General features: G+C 41.3%; 1 protein-coding gene and 1 long non-coding RNA gene across 4 annotated transcripts in view; both read left to right on the top strand.

Moving 5' to 3' along the window:
* LOC310729170 overlaps window positions 1–21,071 on the top strand; it is a 226,618-nt gene that overhangs the window by 18,530 nt on the left and 187,017 nt on the right. The gene's annotated exons all lie outside the window — the stretch shown is intronic.
* ctnna1 (catenin (cadherin-associated protein), alpha 1) overlaps window positions 3,385–21,071 on the top strand; it is a 98,783-nt gene continuing 81,096 nt past the window's right edge. The window contains exons 1-5 of one of the 2 annotated variants that reach the window (XM_083546972.1): window positions 3,385–3,666; window positions 8,237–8,354; window positions 8,469–8,664; window positions 18,046–18,212; window positions 20,421–20,540. In XM_083546972.1, coding sequence (XP_083403098.1) covers window positions 8,250–8,354; window positions 8,469–8,664; window positions 18,046–18,212; window positions 20,421–20,540 — 588 coding nt within the window. In that variant the 5' untranslated portion in view covers window positions 3,385–3,666; window positions 8,237–8,249. Of the gene's footprint in view, window positions 3,667–4,047; window positions 4,304–8,236; window positions 8,355–8,468; window positions 8,665–18,045; window positions 18,213–20,420; window positions 20,541–21,071 lie in introns of those variants that run through there. The other variant, XM_083546973.1, reaches the window with a different exon arrangement.

The following is a 21,071-nucleotide window of genomic DNA, read 5'->3' as shown; positions in this document are numbered from 1 at the left end:
TCAACTTCCTGTGTGTGTGTGTGTGTGTGTGTGTGTGTGTGTGAGTGAGTGAGTGTGTTTGTGTGTGTGTGTGTTGCATTGTATGAGCCGCGCCCTAAATCTCACCTGATAAGCGTGTCTGGATTCGCAAAGTGACGTCACCATACAGGACATTCCAGGAAGCGGTCAGAAGGTTGCCCAATAATGAGATTTCACCCTTCGAACCTATTAACATAATGGAAAAATTAGTTTGGGTGTGTGTGTGTGTGTGTGTGTGTGTGTGTGTGTGTGTGTGTGTGTGTGTGTGTGTGACAGAGAAAGAGAGAATCCCTTTGATATCTGGTATAAATATACAAATAAAGAGCATTAATGTCAGGGTTTTAGTCTTGGTCTGTAGTATAATTGTATCTATCCCCTGACCTGCCATCCTTTACGCATGTGTCCTGTGTTTACAGGAGATTTTATTACGATTTCTGATTTTCATTAGAGACCTGGTATCATGTCAAGCCAAGTTTAAGACATTTCAGTCTGCCATTAATTGACTTTCAACCACCTTTAGCATTATATAGATAGATGGATGCTTTTACTTGTCACATGTACATTACAGCAAATTGAATTTCTTTCTTTGCATTTCCCAGCGATGTAAGGAAGCTGGGGGAAAAGTGCAGGGCCTGGCTCAAGGGCCCCAAGAGCTTGGGGATATTGGGATCTTATTGGGAACTATTTTATTATTTTATTATTCATTTAAAGTAGTAAATCAAACATTTCTGACAAGTAATTCACAATTTGTGTTTTCAGTACAGTACATGTACAATTCCCCTTGAAACAGGAGAATCATAAGGAGAGTCACTTATAAGTTTGTCCCTGATGAGTGAGCCGGTGGCGACTGTGGCAAAGAAAAACTCCCTGAGATGGCATGAGTAAGAAACCTTGAGAGGAACCAGACTCTAAAGATAACCCGTCCTCATCTTCAACACAAATGTCCATTCATTACAGTTCCATCATTGTGGAGGTAAACAGTTCAGTGATTGGTGCTTAAATACAGACCTGTTTGTGCACCTGTTCTGTGGTCCTGAGCCCATTGTAGCAGACTGTTTATATTAATTACAGTCCAAACTCATCCTCAAAGTTCTTCAGTTGCTCAGAAACTTCATGGATCTTCAGAGTCTTTATATTTATGTGTTGAACTTATTCAATATCTTCTGCACATTTTTCACTGCTATACCCTTTATATTTGTTGGCTGTACATATTTTCTTATTTACATTACATGCTTTACATATATATGCATATTTATCTGCACTTGTCACGTCTCAGTTTACACATCTATCTATCTATCTATCTATCTATCTATCTATCTATCTATCTATCTATCTATCTATCTATCTATCTATCTATCTATCTATCTATCTATCTATCTATCTATCTATCCATCCATCCATCCATCCATCCATTTGTGACAATTTATATTTCTGGTTGATGCTATCTATCTATCTATCTATCTATCTATCTATCTATCTATCTATCTATCTATCTATCTATCTATCTATCTATCTATCTATCTATCTATCTATCTATCTATCTATCTATCTATCTATCTATCTATCTATCTATCTATGAGATCCATCCATCCATTTGTGACAATTTATATTTCTGGTTGATGCTATCTATCTATCTATCTATCTATCTATCTATCTATCTATCTATCTATCTATCTATCTATCTATCTATCTATCTATCTATCTATCTATCTATCTATCTATCTATCTATCTATCTATCTATCTATCTATCTATCTATCCATCCATCCATCCATTTGTGACAATTTATATTTCTGGTTGATGCTATCTATCTATCTATCTATCTATCTATCTATCTATCTATCTATCTATCTATCTATCTATCTATCTATCTATCTATCTATCTATCTATCTATCTATCTATCTATCTATCTATCTATCTATCTATGAGATCCATCCATCCATTTGTGACAATTTATATTTCTGGTTGATGCTATCTATCTATCTATCTATCTATCTATCTATCTATCTATCTATCTATCTATCTATCTATCTATCTATCTATCTATCTATCTATCTATCTATCTATCTATCTATCCATCCATCCATCCATCCATTTGTGACAATTTATATTTCTGGTTGATGCTATCTATCTATCTATCTATCTATCTATCTATCTATCTATCTATCTATCTATCTATCTATCTATCTATCTATCTATCTATCTATCTATCTATCTATCTATCTATCCATCCATCCATCCATTTGTGACAATTTATATTTCTGGTTGATGCTATCTATCTATCTATCTATCTATCTATCTATCTATCTATCTATCTATCTATCTATCTATCTATCTATCTATCTATCTATCTATCTATCTATCTATCTATGAGATCCATCCATCCATTTGTGACAATTTATATTTCTGGTTGATGCTATCTATCTATCTATCTATCTATCTATCTATCTATCTATCTATCTATCTATCTATCTATCTATGAGATCCATCCATCTATCCATCCATCCATCCATCCATCCATCCATCCATCCATCCATCCATCCATCCATCCATTTGTGACAATTTATATTTCTGGTTGATGCTATCTATCTATCTATCTATCTATCTATCTATCTATCTATCTATCTATCTATCTATCTATCTATCTATCTATCTATCTATCTATCTATCTATCTATGAGATCCATCCATCCATCCATCCATCCATCCATCCATCCATCCATCCATTTGTGACAATTTATATTTCTGGTTGATGCTATCTATCTATCTATCTATCTATCTATCTATCTATCTATCTATCTATCTATCTATCTATCTATCTATCTATCTATCTATCTATCTATCTATCTATCTATCATCTAACCACCCACCTATCTATCTATCTATCTATCTATCTATCTATCTATCTATCTATCTATCTATCTATCTATCTATCTATGAGATCCATCCATCTATCCATCCATCCATCCATCCATCCATCCATCCATCCATCCATCCATTTGTGACAATTTATATTTCTGGTTGATGCTATCTATCTATCTATCTATCTATCTATCTATCTATCTATCTATCTATCTATCTATCTATCTATCTATCTATCTATCTATCTATCTATCTATCTATCTATCTATCTATCTATCATCTAACCACCCACCTATCTATCTATCTATCTATCTATCTATCTATCTATCTATCTATCTATCTATCTATCTATCTATCTATCTATCTATCTATCTATCTATCTATCTATCTATCTATCTATCTATCTATCTATCTATCTATCTATCTATCTATCTATCTATCTATCTAAAATGACGATCTGGCAACTACAAACTTAACAGCGTTAGTATAAAAGAGGGTTGTTTAAAGCAATCTGGCAACCTGGTCCCGGGGCTCATCCCAGTACACTGAGGGGAAAAACCGATAGCGGAGTGAAACTCGGAGAAACAACTCAAACTCACACTGCTCCATTTTTACCATCTCTCCACTTCCACACCGCACAGAGACCAACATCTGGGAGTTTATTTCTCCTTCCTGAGTGGCGCTGAGGCTGAGTTTATTTTAGGGAAATCTGTAAGGGGGAAGTTTTTCGGCAGGACGGGAATTTTTTATCCTCCATTTTGAAGAAGTGGTTTGGGTTATTTTCTGGGTAAGTTTATAATGTTAAAACTCTCTCTTTCTTCAGTTATAGCTTTGTTCTGTGTTTTTAGAGTTGTATTTATTAAAGTTTGGAACGGGAAAGTATTTATAATTTAATGTTGTTTTGGGAATGCCAGGGTGGGGGGGGGGGAGGTCATGGGCTCGCGCTGGGATTAAAATATATATATATATATATTATATAATTTATAAACTTTCAAAACAATTTTTTTCCTGACTTTAAATAGACTTTATCAAAGATACATTGATATTAAATGAATCTATATATTAAATCGCTACTTTTTGAACATTTATTTAATCCAACGCTGACTAGCATTACAAAGTAACTAGCTAAGGTTACTTGGTTACAAGTTTGCGCATGCGCAATAGTGGGGCACCGCCACACATGGAGTCTCTCGTGTGTTCTGTTTGTTTCAATCCCAGATCGAGGCGAGAAGAAGCACAAAACTGAGCCGCAGAAAGGGTTTGAGTAATGGGCTTCTGCCAGATCTTTATCTGAGCCCTGTGTAGGTGCACCATAGGGACAATTCGTACTCTTGAAAGTGCTTTAGAAGTTTATTTTTGTCCTTTTTTGGTAGTACACTTGTGGAATCCTAGACTGAATGAAGAATTGGATCTGCAGGTGAGATGTAAGTGTTCACATCCGTATCCAGAGAGACTTGCATTTATCTCGTTCATACAACAGAGCAACTATCTGGAGCCGTGTATCAGGGGCCCAGCAGTGGCAGATTTTAGTGTGACTGGGACTTGAACCAAAAGGCCAATGTGTTAAATCCAGTAAGATACCACCTCTCCCTCCTCCCCAAATAATGTCTTGCATTAGATCATTGATTGGGAAGTGAGATTTGAGGGATTGTGGTTAGGGGGTTTGTCCTCAGATGATTTGGTGGAAGTTGAGACTTTGGAATGGGGATTGTCCTCAGGTGATGGTTGGACAAGGAGATTTGAAGGTTGGATGTGAAGGTTTAGGGTTGGTGTTTGTCCTTCAGGTGACTGGTTGGATGAGGAGATTTGAAGGTTGGATTTGGAGATTCAGGGTTGGTGTTTGTCCTCAGGTGACTGGTTGGATGAGGAGATTTGAAGGTTGGATGTGGAGATTCAGGGTTGGTGTTTGTCCTCAGGTGACTGGTTGGATGAGGAGATTTGAAGGTTGGATGTGGAGATTCAGGGTTGGTGTTTGTCCTCAGGTGACTGGTTGGATGAGGAGATTTGATGGTTGGATGTGGAGGTTTAGGGTTGGATGATTTTAGATTTTAAGGTTTGATGTGGAGGTTCAGGGTTGGTGTTTGTCCTCAGGTGACTGGTTGGATGAGGAGATTTGAAGGTTGGATGTGGAGGTTTAGGGTTGGATGATTTTAGATTTGAAGGTTGGATGTGGGGGTTTAGGGTTGGTGTTTACCCTTCAGGTGACTGGTTGGATGAGGAGATTTGATGGTTGGATGTGGAGGTTTAGGGTTGGATGATTTTAGATTTGAAGGTTGGATGTGGAGGTTCAGGGTTGGTGTTTGTCCTCAGGTGACTGGTTGTATGAGGAGATTTGAAGGTTGGATGTGGAGGTTTAGGGTTGGTGTTTGTCCTCAGGTGACTGGTTGGATGAGGAGATTTGAAGGTTGGATGTGGGTGTTTAGGGTTGGTGTTTACCCTTCAGGTGACTGGTTGGATGAGGAGATTTGATGGTTGGATGTGGAGGTTTAAGGTTGGATGATTTTAGATTTTAAGGTTTGATGTGGAGGTTCAGGGTTGGTGTTTGTCCTCAGGTGACTGGTTGGATGAGGAGATTTGAAGGTTGGATGTGGGGGTTTAGGGTTGGTGTTTATCCTTCAGGTGACTGGTTGGATGAGGAGATTTGATGGTTGGATGTGGAGGTTTAGGGTTGGTGTTTGTCCTCAGGTGACTGGTTGTATGAGGAGATTTGAAGGTTGGATGTGTAGGTTTAGGGTTGGTGTTTGTCCTCAGGTGACTGGTTGGATGAGGAGATTTGAAGGTTGGATTTGGAGATTCAGGGTTGGTGTTTGTCCTCAGGTGACTGGTTGGATGAGGAGATTTGAAGGTTGGATGTGGAGATTCAGGGTTGGTGTTTGTCCTCAGGTGACTGGTTGGATGAGGAGATTTGATGGTTGGATGTGGAGGTTTAGGGTTGGATGATTTTAGATTTTAAGGTTTGATGTGGAGGTTCAGGGTTGGTGTTTGTCCTCAGGTGACTGGTTGGATGAGGAGATTTGAAGGTTGGATGTGGGGGTTTAGGGTTGGTGTTTATCCTTCAGGTGACTGGTTGGATGAGGAGATTTGAAGGTTAGATGTGGGTGGGGGTTTCGGGTTGGTGTTTATCCTTCAGGTGACTGGTTGGATGAGGAGATTTGATGGTTGGATGTGTAGGTTTAGGGTTTGGATGATTTTAGATTTGAAAGTTTGATGTGGAGGTTCAGGGTTGGTGTTGTGTGTGGTATGATATCAGTAGTGAGATTTGTTGTTGATAGCAGCACTACATTGTGAGTCTTGTTGTACAGATTGCTGATAAACAGAGCTATAGCCACGGAATGCCAGTAAAGCTATGGAATTTCTTTCCCAGGTCTGTGACTGTGGTGTTGTTGGATACATGTGTATCGGGTCAATTATACCCTTTCAAATCTTTTTTTTTTTTTTTTTTTTTTTTTTTTTTAAGTGTTCTAAGGATTTATTTTATCGAGTAATCGGATTAATGGTTCTTTATTAAAGAGCAACACTAAAGAAGAGAAAATAAGACGATTCTCTTAAAATCAACAAATCATTTATTTCTTTTTAAGAAAAATTTACATTTTAATTGGTGAAATTGAACACAAGAATATCAGTGAGAACTAAAACCATTCAGTGCCTTTAAAAGCCATTTTTACATCAGAATAAAAATAGTGTTTTTCAAAAAGTCCTGCTGCAGTTCACTCAGAGAGGAAGTTATAGGAAAATATTTATTTAAATCTCGATTATTCCCACTCATTTATTTATTAAATCTTTCAGTAGCGTGGTGTGTTTTTTTTCTTTTTTTAAGGTCAGTCTTCTGTAGATTAAATGAATTAAGACTCGGCTCAGTGTAAAAAAAACCAGCTGAAACTATTCAAAAGAAACAGTTTGTTGCGGTTCATTAAATCGCTGAGCGGTTAAGTTTGACGTGTTGAAGCGTGCCGTACGCGAACGCCACCTTTGGCATGCGTCTGTGTACACGTGCGAGTTCCGAAAGAGAAGCGTATTCACTCGTTCACCTACACTCCCTAAACCACTCTGTGTTCCCGATTAAAGCCCACCCTCTACACGATGGCCGATCGATAGCACGCCAGGGGCAGAATCGAAAAGCGGACAGTGAAGGTCGACACAAATGATGATGGAGTCCCCCGTGTCTAGTTTGAGGATTCGATGCAAGCTTTAGGGCCAATCCGGCTCCGCTGTGACCTTGGACTGAAGAAGCCCCTTGTGTGCTTTGTGCCACGAGGGTTTCACCAAGAGGGCATCGAGATTATTTGAGAAAACGCCATCGATTAATATTTTAAAAAGACCGCACACGGAGCGTTACGTTGTGCTTTTTAACTTTTAGCATATGCTGAAACACGTGGCAAAGCTATGACCCTGTTCCTGCAATGACGAAGAGTGAAAGCACATTCTGAGAAGTTTGTGTGACTTGAGAGAGTTTATTGAGAACAGTCACTGATCTCACAGTTCTCAAAACAGGACTTTTAATTGTACAGCTATAAAAACGGATGCTAGTTTGGCGGTGCTACACGGAGTAGTAAGTGTGTCCGGTTACTGATTGGGGTCACACGTGTCGTGGGCAGTCCAGAGACCGTCGGGTCATGATGGCAGACAACAGTCTTAACAGTCTTGCGTGCACGGACGTTAAACCTGCAGATATCTACAGAAGACTAGATGCGGTGATGAGCCGCTCAGAGGCAGTAAGAACGGTGTAAGCGTTTTAAAGACGTCAGTGCCGAGCCCAGTCGTGGTGGTTCCCTGACGACGAAGTGAAGCTGTTAAAGGTCCAGACGTTTCATTACGGTTTGGGGGAAGAAATGCAAAGCGTAAAATTGCTTGTCGTTTATTATTAACATAACATTTGAACAGTTTACTTTTTAAAACAATTAAAAATAAAGTGCCTGCTTTGTTAAATAATACAGAAAATAAAAATTAAATAGAAAAAAGCTAATTAATGCAATACAATTTTTTATTGATTAAATAGGCATAAACTAAATTGATTAAATAACATTAAATAAATTGATAAATTAGTTTACAAGTTTTAGACCCTATTTGGGTAAAAAAGGTGTTGCATCTGATTATAAAATTTGGTAAAGATATGATCTTAACTGTTCTTATTTCAACATACTGTAACAAATATCTTCATTCCTTCTATCCTTCATTAATTCACTCCCTCGATATGTGGACGTGTCAGGATTTTTTAGTTTTAGGAGAAATTCCTGAAGCTGGACATAATGCTAAAGAATCCATAGTGCTAGCATTAGCCTCTTCCTGCTGCTATGGATTCTTTTTTCCATCCAATGGTTTTTCTAGTAATATTATTTTTACATCGCTCCCATTCACAGACCCGCTGCGAACATGACGGCCATTAACACCCCCAACATCAACTTCAAATGGGATCCCAAGAGCCTGGAGATCCGCACCCTGGCTGTGGAAAGACTCCTGGAGCCGCTCGTCACCCAGGTGAAGGAAAATGCACGCGTTCATGTGAATTATTCACATGAACGCGAATATAACTATTAACCCCCCCCCCACCCCCCAACCTGTTATTTATACTCATTTGATTTTAACATCTAGGTGACGACTCTGGTGAACTCGAGCAACAAAGGTCCATCCAACAAAAAGAAGGGCCGCTCTAAGAAGGCGCACGTCCTGGCCGCCTCGGTGGAAAGCGCCACGCAGAACTTTCTGGAGAAAGGAGAGAAGATCGCCAAGGATAGCCAGTTTCTCAAAGAGGAGCTCACCGCCGCCGTGGAGGACGTCCGCAAGCAAGGTACGGGCTTCTTTGATGTTTGCGTCTATGAACGCTCCTCGTTGGGGGGTGGTTCCTCATGACGCCCCAGAACTATCTGATCTGGTTCAAAAATCCCCCCCGAATTTACACAGTGCCTCCGGTGGCTGGATTCAGAAACATTTTATGTGGAAATCATTTCACCTGTTCAGCCACAAAGTGTAAATTAAATTCCAGTGAATCTTTAATCATGTGGAGGTTCTCGCTTCAGAGTGTGAACCAGATCACGGCTCGTGTTAAAACAATGAGTTCAGTGATCTGTAGTGATGATTATATGGTTGTTTTCTTGGAGGGATCATTTGGGCCCATGAAACATTTTCATGTGTTACTACAAAGAAACCGTTGAGAGTTCCTGGGAGAACCGGTAAAAGTTCTGCTGTAAGGTTTTTTTTTTTTCTGTTTCTTTTTTTTTTTTTGGTGGGAAGCAAAATTGGTTCTCTGGTATCGCTCTTCCCCTTTCGGTTCTTCCTGGCACGTTTATTCCAGTGCTGCTCGCACGGACGTGAACGGAGGCTGTTTTAAGCCTCAAACCGGTCGCACCGCTTTCTTAGTGGCGCCGCCTTTGGTTATTGCATCATTTCATGCTGCGCACTTTTTCCCTTCACATGCAGCGGGAGGAGGAGGAGGAGGAGGAGGAGGAGGAAGGGTTAAGTGAGATGGTTGCCTCAACTTCACCTGCTCCCTGTTTTGCTGCTGGCTTGTTTGCTATGAATATCTGAAAAGCCTGTTGATTTTAATGCATTGCGACTAAGGCACAGTGCCCGAGATCCCGCGTCTCTGTGTGTCTGTGTGTCTGTGTGTCTGTGTGTCTGTGTGTCTGTGTGTCTGTGTGTCTGTGTGTCTGTGTGTCTGTGTGTCTGTGTGTCTGTGTCTGTGTGTCTGTGTTTTTAAACAATGCAGATCGACTCTAGGTGACTGTGGAGCAACAGAGCTTTCTGCACTTTACCTCTTTCTCTTTATTTGTATTTTTTTCCATCGCTCCGTACACTGATCACGTTCACGCAACGCTGACTTCCATACACAGCTGCTGGCGCTAATGAGGTGTTAGTGTGGGACAACCCATTTAATTTTCATTTGCTGTTAGAATAATATCCTCCCCTTCTGGAAAGATGTTCCACTAGATTTTGTGAAGATTTCTTTAGCCACAAGTGTGTGTGGTACTGATGTAGGTGAGGTGAGGAAGCCTGTGGTGCAGTCAGCGTTCCAGTCAATCCCAAAGGTGTTTAATAGGGTTGGAGCTCTATAGCAGGAGATCTTCCACTCCAACCCATGTACAGCAGATCTTTATAGCGCTTTATAGGCTTTACACTGTATTGTAACGAGCAGTTACTATGGAAATAACATTCGTAGAACCCTGATTTGTGTCCGAATGTTTAAGCTGCTATTGGAGGTAATTAATTTAGTTTTATTTTTTTATTTTTAATCTACATTAAGAGTAATCGTAGTCGTGCTGAAGTTGGAACACCGCAGGTTCATTCCTGACCGTTTGTTAACTTGTGGCAGTTGCACATCGTAATCAGTTTCCGGTTGTGTTCTTCATAAAGTATTTACACAGTGCCTATATCAGGAAGTTTAATACTCTTCCTCGTATACGGTCATGATGTGCAGCAGAGGATCAGTACGAGTGCAGCAGATTTCCTTATCGCTGCTCACAGGCCGGTCCTGTGTGCCAATCTTGTCATTTAAGGGACTCGCACGTCAACGGCGTGTTTAAGAGGCTGACCTCGTCTGACCCTAGCTGTCACGGTCGGATGATATCGAGAGTCGGGATGTGATCTGAAAATGCACCACAGATATGAATCGGAATTTGACTTCCTACCGTAGATCCGTCTCTTTCATCCAGTGTTTCTGCGTTACATCCTCGTTGTTGTCGAAGCACCTGCTTTGTTTTCGCTCTTTGCAGCTTTATTTTTCACCTGCAGGTTTGATAGAAATATTAAACCGTTATTCAGCAGTGTTTACAGCAATAGTTTTAGTCCCGGTCCATAAAACTGTTGATTTGTTTACCTGGTTTTAAAATGGATAACCTGATCGGTATTGTGTGGTAAACTAGTGGAGTGATTGGAGAGTGGAGCTCAGCGGTTAAGGCTCTGGGTTACTGATCAGAACGTCGGGGGTCCAAGCCCAGGTATCACCAAGCTGCCACTCTTGAGTCCTTGAGCAAGGCCCTTAACCCTCTGTTCTCCAGGGGTGCTGTATCATGGCTGACCCTGCGCTCTGACCCCGGCTTTCTACAGTCACTGGGACGTGCGAAGAAAGAATGATGTTTAAATCTAGTTTAAATCACCTTTACTTTTACTTTAGTTGAATGAAGGGACATTTGGTGTCCACCCAGATGAGGAAGTGTTTAATTTTGAATCTCAGCAAGAAAACAAACTTATGTTTATTTATACAACTTTAACTCGCACTGGGGGTAACTCGCGCCCCAGTGCGAGTTACCGGGCGGCGTCGGCCACACCAAGCGTGTATCGAGCACTCCAGCAGTCTGCTCCGACGCCCTGTGCGAGATCCGATTTGGGAAGCTCCCATCAGTTTGGAATCCAGCCGTGCGAGGGGCCATGCTTGCGTTTATAGTCTGGTTAGAATAAAGTTCTCTCTCTTGTTCAGAACACAGAGTATAAGTAAGAACTCTCTAAAGTCCTACAGCCCTGTTTCATAATAGCTGTTATGAAGTACAGCCCGGGGTCGAGCGTTATGTACCTCGGCACGCCGGGATAAAGGCATGTCATTTGTCATGGGCTGCGCGAAGCCTCGATTTCTCTCCGTAAAGGTCAGCACGCTGAAGATACAGCAGATAAGGTAGGCTTGCGGTCTTCTGATCATACTGCGTATTCAGGATCATATCAGCGGCTGCTGAGACAACGCTCATTCACCACAGTGCTGTGTTAAGTAGAACACGAACGCCAGGTCCAGGGATCTGGATCCTTATCTTCGGCTGGTTGACATTCGAGATTGTTCACGAGCCTATCAAATAGGGTTTTTTGTGTGTCTCGTGTGATATCAAAGAAGAAAAGTCTGGATTATATTCTTTATGTTGATTTTTATCTGTATAGGGCTCAGTGCAGCTTTACAGAGATAAAGAGGATATAAAGTTGAAGAATGTGTGTGTTTTAGTGCACATAAATTTGTTCATTATCATTTTTAGGTGCATCTTTTTGGATAGTTGTAGCTGATCTTTTTTGGCTTAAAAAATATTACTCAAACATTTCTAGGAGATATACATGGGGTTAGTTGATAAAACAAGATTATAATAAATAAAACAATAATAAATTAGACTTTTTAAAATCTTTTTTATTTATTATTATTATTAACATTTGTTAATTATTTTGATATTCATTTTATTGTTTTGTTTTTTTTTAATTCAGGGAATTAATGCAGTGGTTGGTGTTTTAAAAAAAGAAATAAAAAAAAGAAATGTAAAAGACAATAAAAATACATGAATATTTTCAGATGTTCAGCCTCTGATCGGAAGCTCGGGGCCCTTGTGTAAGGCCCCTAACCCTCCCCTGCTCAGTTGTATAAATGAAATAAATGTCACTCTGGATAAAATTGTCTTTCGAATGGCATCGGAATAGAGTTTATACAGCTTTGTATACCTGCGTACCGGCTATAAACTCGAATGAACGCACCTCCAAGATTGTAAAGGGTTTGAGATAATCATATCATAAGAACCGCTTTTGTTTCCTGTGATGAAGAAAGGTAAAAAAAAAAAAACCGAATCCTTCTGAGCACTCAAGATAAGCGTTTATCATTTCTGACACTTTTAGATATAATTTAATGGCTTTTTTATTTTAAGTTTCTCCTTATCTCCGAGTCTCCGTGACGATGTACGGCGTGTCCTCTAACTGATCGTTGCGTAACTCGTACGCGATCTCGATGAATCACTTTAATTGAAATCTTAATTTAATAGACGGTCAGCGGCGAACCGCTTCTCATGTTTGGAGCGACGTCAAGGCCTCAATTTGTGTTTTAATGGACGAGTAAAAGCCTCTCGATACTGTAGAGGCGTTATAATGGAAACTCGATGATAACGCGCCGCTACACCCGGGGGGGCGAGATCAGACCACGCGCGGCGCTTTACTGCGACTTTCACGGCCTGCCCAGGGCTTTCATCAGGACGAGAGATGTACACGAGTTTATTAAAGACTCTCAGATCCTATCGGGCTCGGGGGAAAATGGCCGTATCGATCCTGGCTCCTGAAGAGAAAAGATCTCCACGGGATTGTTTTATCCACCCAGGGTTAAACTCTGTAGATTAGGGGTGTGGTTTACTGTGTGACTGCTACTGAATGATTAAATCAGTATGGGATGATACACCTGGGGCATGTTGGGGGGTGAAAGCAGGGTTTGTGATGATTTTTTTCCAATCACTGTTACCACCCTCCTCGAAATAAAAAAGGATGGTCAATGGCATCCATTCATGCTCAGAACGAGCTCGAGAAACAGTTTAGAGACGAGAAATCAATCTGAAACATTGCTCACATTCTCACTTTTTAAATAATAAAATTAGAGCACGTCTACTAATTATTATTTATTTTAAATGGATATATGCGTTGTGACTCTTGTATACGATAAACACTTACACGTTAATGTTTATTCCGATGCACTGATGCGAATCAGTGAATCTTACTGTCCCCAATGCTCAGTAATCTGCAGCTCCTGTTCATCATGACCTTTTCTTTAGAGTGAAAGCTTGTCATGTGTGTGTCCAGCATCGACACAGCAGAATTTTAAAACATCATGATCGCAGAATTTACTTACTCCAGTCATGATACTCGATCATGCATATAATTATAATAATTGTAGAATTTGTGGGGATTTTATTTTTTATATATATATATATATGAGCATCCCATTCCACATTTACTTCTCATTTACTGTTATGACCTTCACTCTTCTGAAGTTCCACTAGATTTATCATTGTGCTTGTTCAGAACTTTTATTTTTCTTACATTTATGCCATTTTGCAGACACCCTTATCCAGAGTGACTTGGTCATCTCATTCATTCAACTGAGCAGCTTGATGTGGATTTGAAGGCCATACGCTCAAATCAAAGTCCAATCCCTGTTAAGATACCACCTCCCCATGTTGTGGTGATTTTAATATTTCAGGTACTGATGTAGGTGAGGAAGCCTGGGGTGCAGTCAATGTTCACATTCACACAAGGTTTTAAGTGAGGATGAAGCTCAGAGCTCCAGAAAAGGAGATCTTCCTCTCTGACCCACATAGAGCTGGCTTTACAGGCCTGGTGTCCGGATTCTTTTGACCTCACGGAGAATAATGGTGTTAATTACGTGGGTTGCCATTTATTTTAAACCAAGGACAAAACTTTGAGAATCTCTGATACAAAGGATTGCTGCAGGTAAATATGTTCACACGCTTTAGTTTGCGTGTATTAATGCGTCGGCTGAGAGGACGATTCTCCACCGGCTTTTATCACTAAAACTGTTTAAAAAGCTAGAACCGTGGTGTTTTCTTTTCCTCCTTGTTTTGATGATCTAGTCAGTGCTTAAAGGTGTTCTCTTAATAAGTTCTGCTTAAAATAAATAAATAACAGCTCGTTTGCTTAAGGTGAACTGTAACCAATTAGCACAGAGGACATCGTGTGTGTGATGGAAATAAAGCTGTTTAAGTGCCGTGTGTTTTCAGTGCCATATTCACTTCCTGTTCACAAATCGTGAGCGTGTTCGTGTCTCGTTTTTATAACTGTGAATGGAAATGAAAGGCTGGTGGTTGTTTGTTTTTTGTTTAATTAAAATGCTCCCCTGATTGATTTTTGCACATTGTATTTCAGAGAGATCTCAGTCTGGTATTCTAGAGCTTTTGGTTTAGAGGTTTTTGCGGTTTGGTATCGACGGAATATGAGAGTAGAGTAAAAGTGTTCATTGATTTTCCCCCTTTTCTTTTTGATTACCTTAATAGCTGCCTTGGACACACTTTTAGCTCAAGGCCAGTGTGATTTTACTTTAAAAAAAATTCTTGTTCAAAGACTGACCTGAAGCTTTTCTTTGATTTTGCTTATTTCTGCCTGATACAATATGCAGATAAAAGTATTGGGACGCCTGAATTTTCTAGTCCCATGTGGTTCTTCCCCAAACTACTACCACAAAGTTCGAGACACACAATTGTACAGGACGTCTTTAGATGCTGTAGCATGAAATCTTTCTCTTCACTTGAACTAGGAGACCCAAACGTGTTCCAGCATTGTGTACACAGTCGGCTCCATGAAGATCTGCTTCACATGGGTTTGAAAATGGAAGATCTCCTGCTATAGATCGATGAACCCTATTGAACACATCTGGGATGAATGTAAACGCTGACTGCACCCCGGTCCTCCTCACCCACATCAGTATCCCAAGTCTTACTAACACACTAATGGCTGCTTGAATCTCCACAAACGCACACCAAAATCTAGTGGAACATCTTCCCAGAAGAGTGGAGGTTCTTATAACGGCAATTGGAGACTAAATGTGGCATTGGATGTTAAAAAAAAAAAAAAAAAATCCTACCAAACTACTGGTCAGGTGTCCACAAACTTTTGGCAATACAGTGCATTCCTGTGATTTTTGAGAAATCACAGAGAGGGTCTTTATTTTTCTTTCTTTCTTTCCTTTTTATGTATCTTTTCATTAAACTTTATAAAAAAGAGAGACTCTTCTGCTCTGAAACTTTCCTGTAGTGGAAAAACACCTGACATTTTGGAAATGAGTCTCCAGTGTGAAACAAATCCCTCCTAAGACTGCAAAAACTTCTTTTATTTTGTTGTTCAGCTTGAATGATGTGGCACTTTGTACAAGAGCTGTTGCTATAGAAACCATAAAACAGTAGAACGAGTGCTTCGATACAGAAAAAAGGAATCACCTTGACCTTAAACCAATCAGAATTCAGAATTCCGCAGCGCTGTGGTGTGAGTATAAGTTAACCTCTGTCCGCCTGTTCTCAGACACGGCGCGGCGTTCGGCTTTTTATCCGCGTCCGGGATTAAAAACGAGACGCCGGTCAGCCGATTGTCACCTAAGCAAATCCCTCTTTGCCACTTTAGCCGGATCTCAGGGTGGACGAGTTCGGATTTAGCTGCTGAATGGAGCGAGCTTTGCGTATCGCTGCACACCTTGTGGAGGTGGCGTCGTATTTACACAGCTCGTCCCTAAAGCGCCGCTTTATTACACCAGGGCACCAGGTCTCTGCAGTGTGAGAACTCGCCCTGCCTCGCCAGCAGGAAATAAAATCCCTTCCTTTACACATTCGTTTATAGACGATGAGGGACATGGGGTATATCTGTAGGAGAATGCTGAGGATGGAGCCTACAGGCAGGAGGAAAGGAGGAAGGCCAAGGAGGAGGTTTATGGATGTGGTGAAGACATACAGGTAGTTGGTGTAAAAGAGGCAGATGTAGAGCACAGGGGAGTATGGAGACAGATTTTCCCGCTGTGACGGCCCCTAACGGGAGCAGGCGAAAGAGGACGACCCTCTTGTAGCATTTAAGTAGCTTTTTCCTAACGTAAACGCTCTCGTGCTTTTGTTGAAATACTTTTAATTTTTTTATTTTTTATTATTGTAAAATTGTATTTAATTCTTTTAATTTGCATTGCCAACCGAATGCATTGTTTCTGAATTTTGACATTAAATCTATAAATATATATAAATTTTTTGTTTTTTATATATTTATTTATTTTTTAATTTGCAGCGTGTAACCAATACATTTGCATGAAATATTACACATTGGTTTATTTCTTGCATATTTATGCAGGAATGTATACAGAGCATGATGACTGTGGTGGTGATGACCTCCTCCACATGGTTATCATTCTACTGCATAGAAGTTTCCATCTCCCTCAAGGACCTGGTTTTACATTTATGGCATCTGGCAGATGTGACTTGGTTTGATCAACTTGGATTGATCTTCATACTTGGGGCCTTGCTCAGGGGCCCAGGAGTGACAGCTGGGTTGTGAACAGACCCAAAGTCTAAGGCATTAAACTACTAAAACTACCACCTCCCCTATTTTTAAGGGGAATCCGAGAACTGAAACATGTTCAAATTTGAGCTTTATATTTAATAATGAAGTCTAAACTCTACGATGATCCAGCTGCTCGAGCTCTCACCACAGTGCATTCTTATAATGTTCTCAAAAAGACCCATAGAACCCTTTCACTTGTGGTAATGAATTCAGAAACCGGACGCTCGCTCCATGAGACGGTTTAGTTAGCAGAACTGCAGCACTCTAACCCAGTGGTGTAGAAGCGCAGAGCTTTCTACCTCATTAAACACCTCAGATTCAGCTCTTCAGGAGGGGCTCTGAGTGCCGCAGGGAAGAGAAGTTCAACAACCCAGACTTAATCAACACACTTCTCTTTCTCTGCTTGGTGAAATAAGAACATGTTAACATGATGATCTGGATGTTTAATCTGTTTTCGCTGCATGTGTCTGCACTGGTGAGTCGTGACACCTCAGATCTGAAGGTCGAGAGATCAAATCCCAGACGCCGCATAGTCCAATGCCTTAACCGCTGAGCTACCTGATCGTGGTTCTTTTACAAACCGTCACCGCAAAGTTGGAGGCACACCACAGTACGACGTCTTTGGATGCAGTAGAATGAAAAATGTTCTTCACTTGAACTCTGAGAACCTGTTCCAGCATGACGATGCTTCTCTGCACCTAATTGGCTCCGTGGGGATATGGCGTTCGAGGTGGTATCCAAAGGTGTCGAGACTAGATTTATTACACGCCAACAGAGGGCAGCAAAAGACTGCACGCACGGTCACAGGGAGCACCGACTGTCAAGTGTACACAAGTGCAACTGGTGCTATTCTGACCACGTGCACACCCCGTCACCGGGACTTCCTGTAGACCTCGCCTTCTTCCGGCTCAAGTGTCGCCATTTTGACACCATTGCAGAGATCTGCCGTTATTAGCAGAAGGTGCTTGGCTTAGAAAAAAACACTTTCCAGAAGTGGCAGGAACGCTGGGATGTATTGCTGTGCAGGGGGACTATTTTAAAGGTGATGGGGTGTTAACTTGGATAAATAAAGTACGTTCTCATAAACAAAACTCGAAACCTTTTGATAGCACCTCGTGCATTGGTTGGCGTGGAAGATCTTGAACGCTTCAGTAAAACGAAAGATACACAAGCTTGAAATTGACTTGTAGTGGGAGGAAAGTGCAGTCTGCCCTCTTCTGCATCTCGCACATGATAGGCTAGTCACTGTGGATGAAATATAAAAGTATGCCCCGCCCACTTTAGAGTGCCCTGGTAGTTTTTTCCAGGACTCTATTGATTTTGTTTTTAGATACAATTTTTTTGCACTGTTTCTTTATTCGAATTCCTGATCCGAACCATTTTTTCTGTGTGTTCTCTGCAGGAGATTCCATGCGCCAGGCCTCGGGGGAGTTTGCCGAGGACCCATGTTCATCAGTGAAGAGGGGGAACATGGTGCGAGCGGCTCGCGCTCTTCTCTCAGCCGTCACTCACCTGCTGGTGCTGGCCGACATGTCTGACGTCTACCTGCTTCTTCTGCAGCTCAAACTGGTAACACACACACACACACACACACCACAGTGTTACCGCTTGAATTAGTCATTACTATAGAAATGGTAACGTATCGGTACAGAAATAAAGAAGTCATCGTCTCCCTCATTAGCTAAAAAAGGTTTAACAGAAGGGTACTCCAGTTTCTTAGTGGTCATTCATACACATTTCAGGACCAGAGGCTCACAGGACGCGTGATTATTTTTAATCCGGCGCTCTCGCTTTTCTTGCCAGCGTGCGGTTCAAGTGCTAACAGGAAGGAACGCGGCTGAAGTACTCCACAGGCGGTTGTAGTTTTGCGTTATCGGTCATCTCTGGTTAGCGGCCTGGTCGAATGCGCAGCGGCTTTTTATATAGCTGCCCTTTTGATTATCTCAGCCTCTCTTCAGCCTGTGTGTGGGAGCGAGGTTGAAAACTGAAGGGTGTGTCACGGAGAACCTGGCCACTTAACCCAAAGTGTTTTCACTCCCGCAGAGCAAATAGAACCAGACGCTTCGGCTGGAACGCAACAGCTGTGCTTCTTTCTTTTTCCTCTCCATCGAGAACCAGTCCAAACTGCTACACATCTGTTTAGAGCAGAAGGGCCAGGCATTTTCTTATGTAGGGCCAAAAACAGAGCTTAACTGAAGGGCGTGGGCCAAAAAAAGAGATGCTGCGTTATAAGAAAAGTTGTTTTAAAATGAACAAATCCTTCTTGTGTATGACTTAATAAGTAGAACATGTGACTGTAATCTTAACTAATGCAGTTGTTTTTGTTCAGGGACACTTCAGTACAATATCAGTCTCTAACTGCATAATATATTAATATATAGAGCACAGTTAACCCTATGGCATTCTGTATTTTAGGGAAAAGCCTGTGAGATCAGTTTGAGAGATATAATGCGCTCTCTCTCTCTCTCTCTCTCTCTCTGTCTCTGTCTCTGTCTCTGTCTCTCTCTCTCTCTCTCTCTCTCTCTCTCTCTCTGTGTGTGTGTGTGTGTGCACGCCACCACATGCTCTTTCTTGGATTTGATTCGATTTGTCCACGTTAGCGTGATGGCTGTTGCTGCAAACCAGATTAGTGTCACCGAGCTCGTCTGAAATTTGATAGCTATGGAATCGGGGGGCGTGTCCGCTCGGGCGTCGCCGCTCACGACCGAGTCCACGGCATCACCCGGTCTTTACAAAAAGTTTTCAAGTGATCGCACACACAGAAACCTTAAAACAGCGTTTCTGTAATTACGATTTATGATGTTTGATGTTTAATTGAAATCATGAGCTTGAAAAAAAGCTTAGTGTTGGATTTTCGTTTTTTCTGCTACCCAAATCCCTCTGTCCTGATTCATCGGCTCATTTAAGAGAAAAGACAAGTGTGCAATTTAAAAAGCGAAGGCATTTATTTAATATTTTGGGGAAGGAGGTCTCCAGTGTTGGAGTGTAAAAGAGAACACACAACTAGAACGAACTCATCTGTACACACAAACCAACAAGAACCAGATGCGTGATCTTGCAAATAAATTGTCCATATTATTATTATTATTATTATTATTATTATTATAATTAACCCTGTACAGGTTTTTAATGTGTGTAGCACAGGGACGTGCTGTTTTGTGGAAATAATCCGGCTCTTTGAATTAGTATTAGTTGCTTAAATCACTCTGGAGTGTTGTTTGTAGGTCCAACGCCCCAGAACTGGATTTCACTCCAGTGTTTATTGTAGTCTCCTGCTTTCTTTAGTGATTTTCATTAAAATTTCATGCTCTACACCAAACCTAGCTTTTACAAACCCTGTGCTATTGTCTCATCTATAATATCTCAGGCAGGTCCAGTAATTAGGCTGTTATCTGACGATCGCGCTTTTTTTTTTATAAAGGGATTAGTGCCGCTAGCCGGGACATGTTTAATGGCATGCTTGATGCAAACATTTGTTTTTAGTTAAACCAGGCTACTCTACATCACTCCCCGTCCCTGCGGAGGACCATTAAGCACAGAAACAAGGGGCTTCCCGCCAACTTTAACAAACAGCCAAACGCCTTCAGGGAAACAACAGTCGGTGATTTGTGTTCTCGCCATCTATCTCTCTTAGTTTATCTCAGGCCTCGTCGTTTATCCACCCAAATCCTCCAGGAGTCGCTTTCTGGGTTTAAACGCAGCTCCTGCACCGTGTACTTTTTTTTTTTTTCGTAGTTTTATTTTAAAGGGTAATAATTGCTGTTCTCGTCCTGGCAGGTGGAGGAAAACCTGGCGAAGGTGCGTAACGCCGGGACTGAGCAGGATCTGGGGATCCAGTACAAAGCTCTGAAGCCTGAAGTGGATAAACTCAATATGATGGCAGCCAAGAGACAGCAGGTAAGTGTTCTATACACTGTGTGTTCTAATACTTCTGGCGATGTTTAGGGGCGGGGTTTATCCTCATAATCCTCATAACACCCCCCCCCCCCCCCCAACCGCCCCAACCACGCTCACGCATTACACATCGGGGCTAATTACTGCGCTATGAAAATTTGGCTTTCGCTCCGGATTAATCATAACAGCCCCTTTCACTGAAACAGAAGGTAATCACTCATTAAGCAAAAACGTGTTTCGGAACATGTTCGGTCAAAGTGTGACTCCGGACCAGCGCTCGCAAGTTCTCTGGACCACATCCAGACTGTAAAACTGATTTAACCCCAGACGAACTGTCAGATTCTGACCCAGACGTCTGCTTCCTTATCCTTTTTGATACATCGTGTTCTCCTACTGCCACACAACAGAGGAAAGACAGGCAACTTAATCAGCAGATCTAATCGCATTCTGGGCGTTTAGTCATCCACAGCAGCCTACAGCCTATAAGCATGAGTAATCTCTTCAGAGCCTGCCGAGAGAAACGTGGGGAAACCA

This window comes from Silurus aristotelis (genome assembly GCF_946808225.1).
Source record: "Silurus aristotelis genome assembly, chromosome: 7".
In the NCBI taxonomy this organism is placed as follows: Eukaryota; Metazoa; Chordata; class Actinopteri; order Siluriformes; family Siluridae; genus Silurus; species Silurus aristotelis.
The sequence above is the reverse complement of the archived record's forward strand: the minus strand, read 5'-3'. Positions and strand labels throughout refer to the sequence as shown.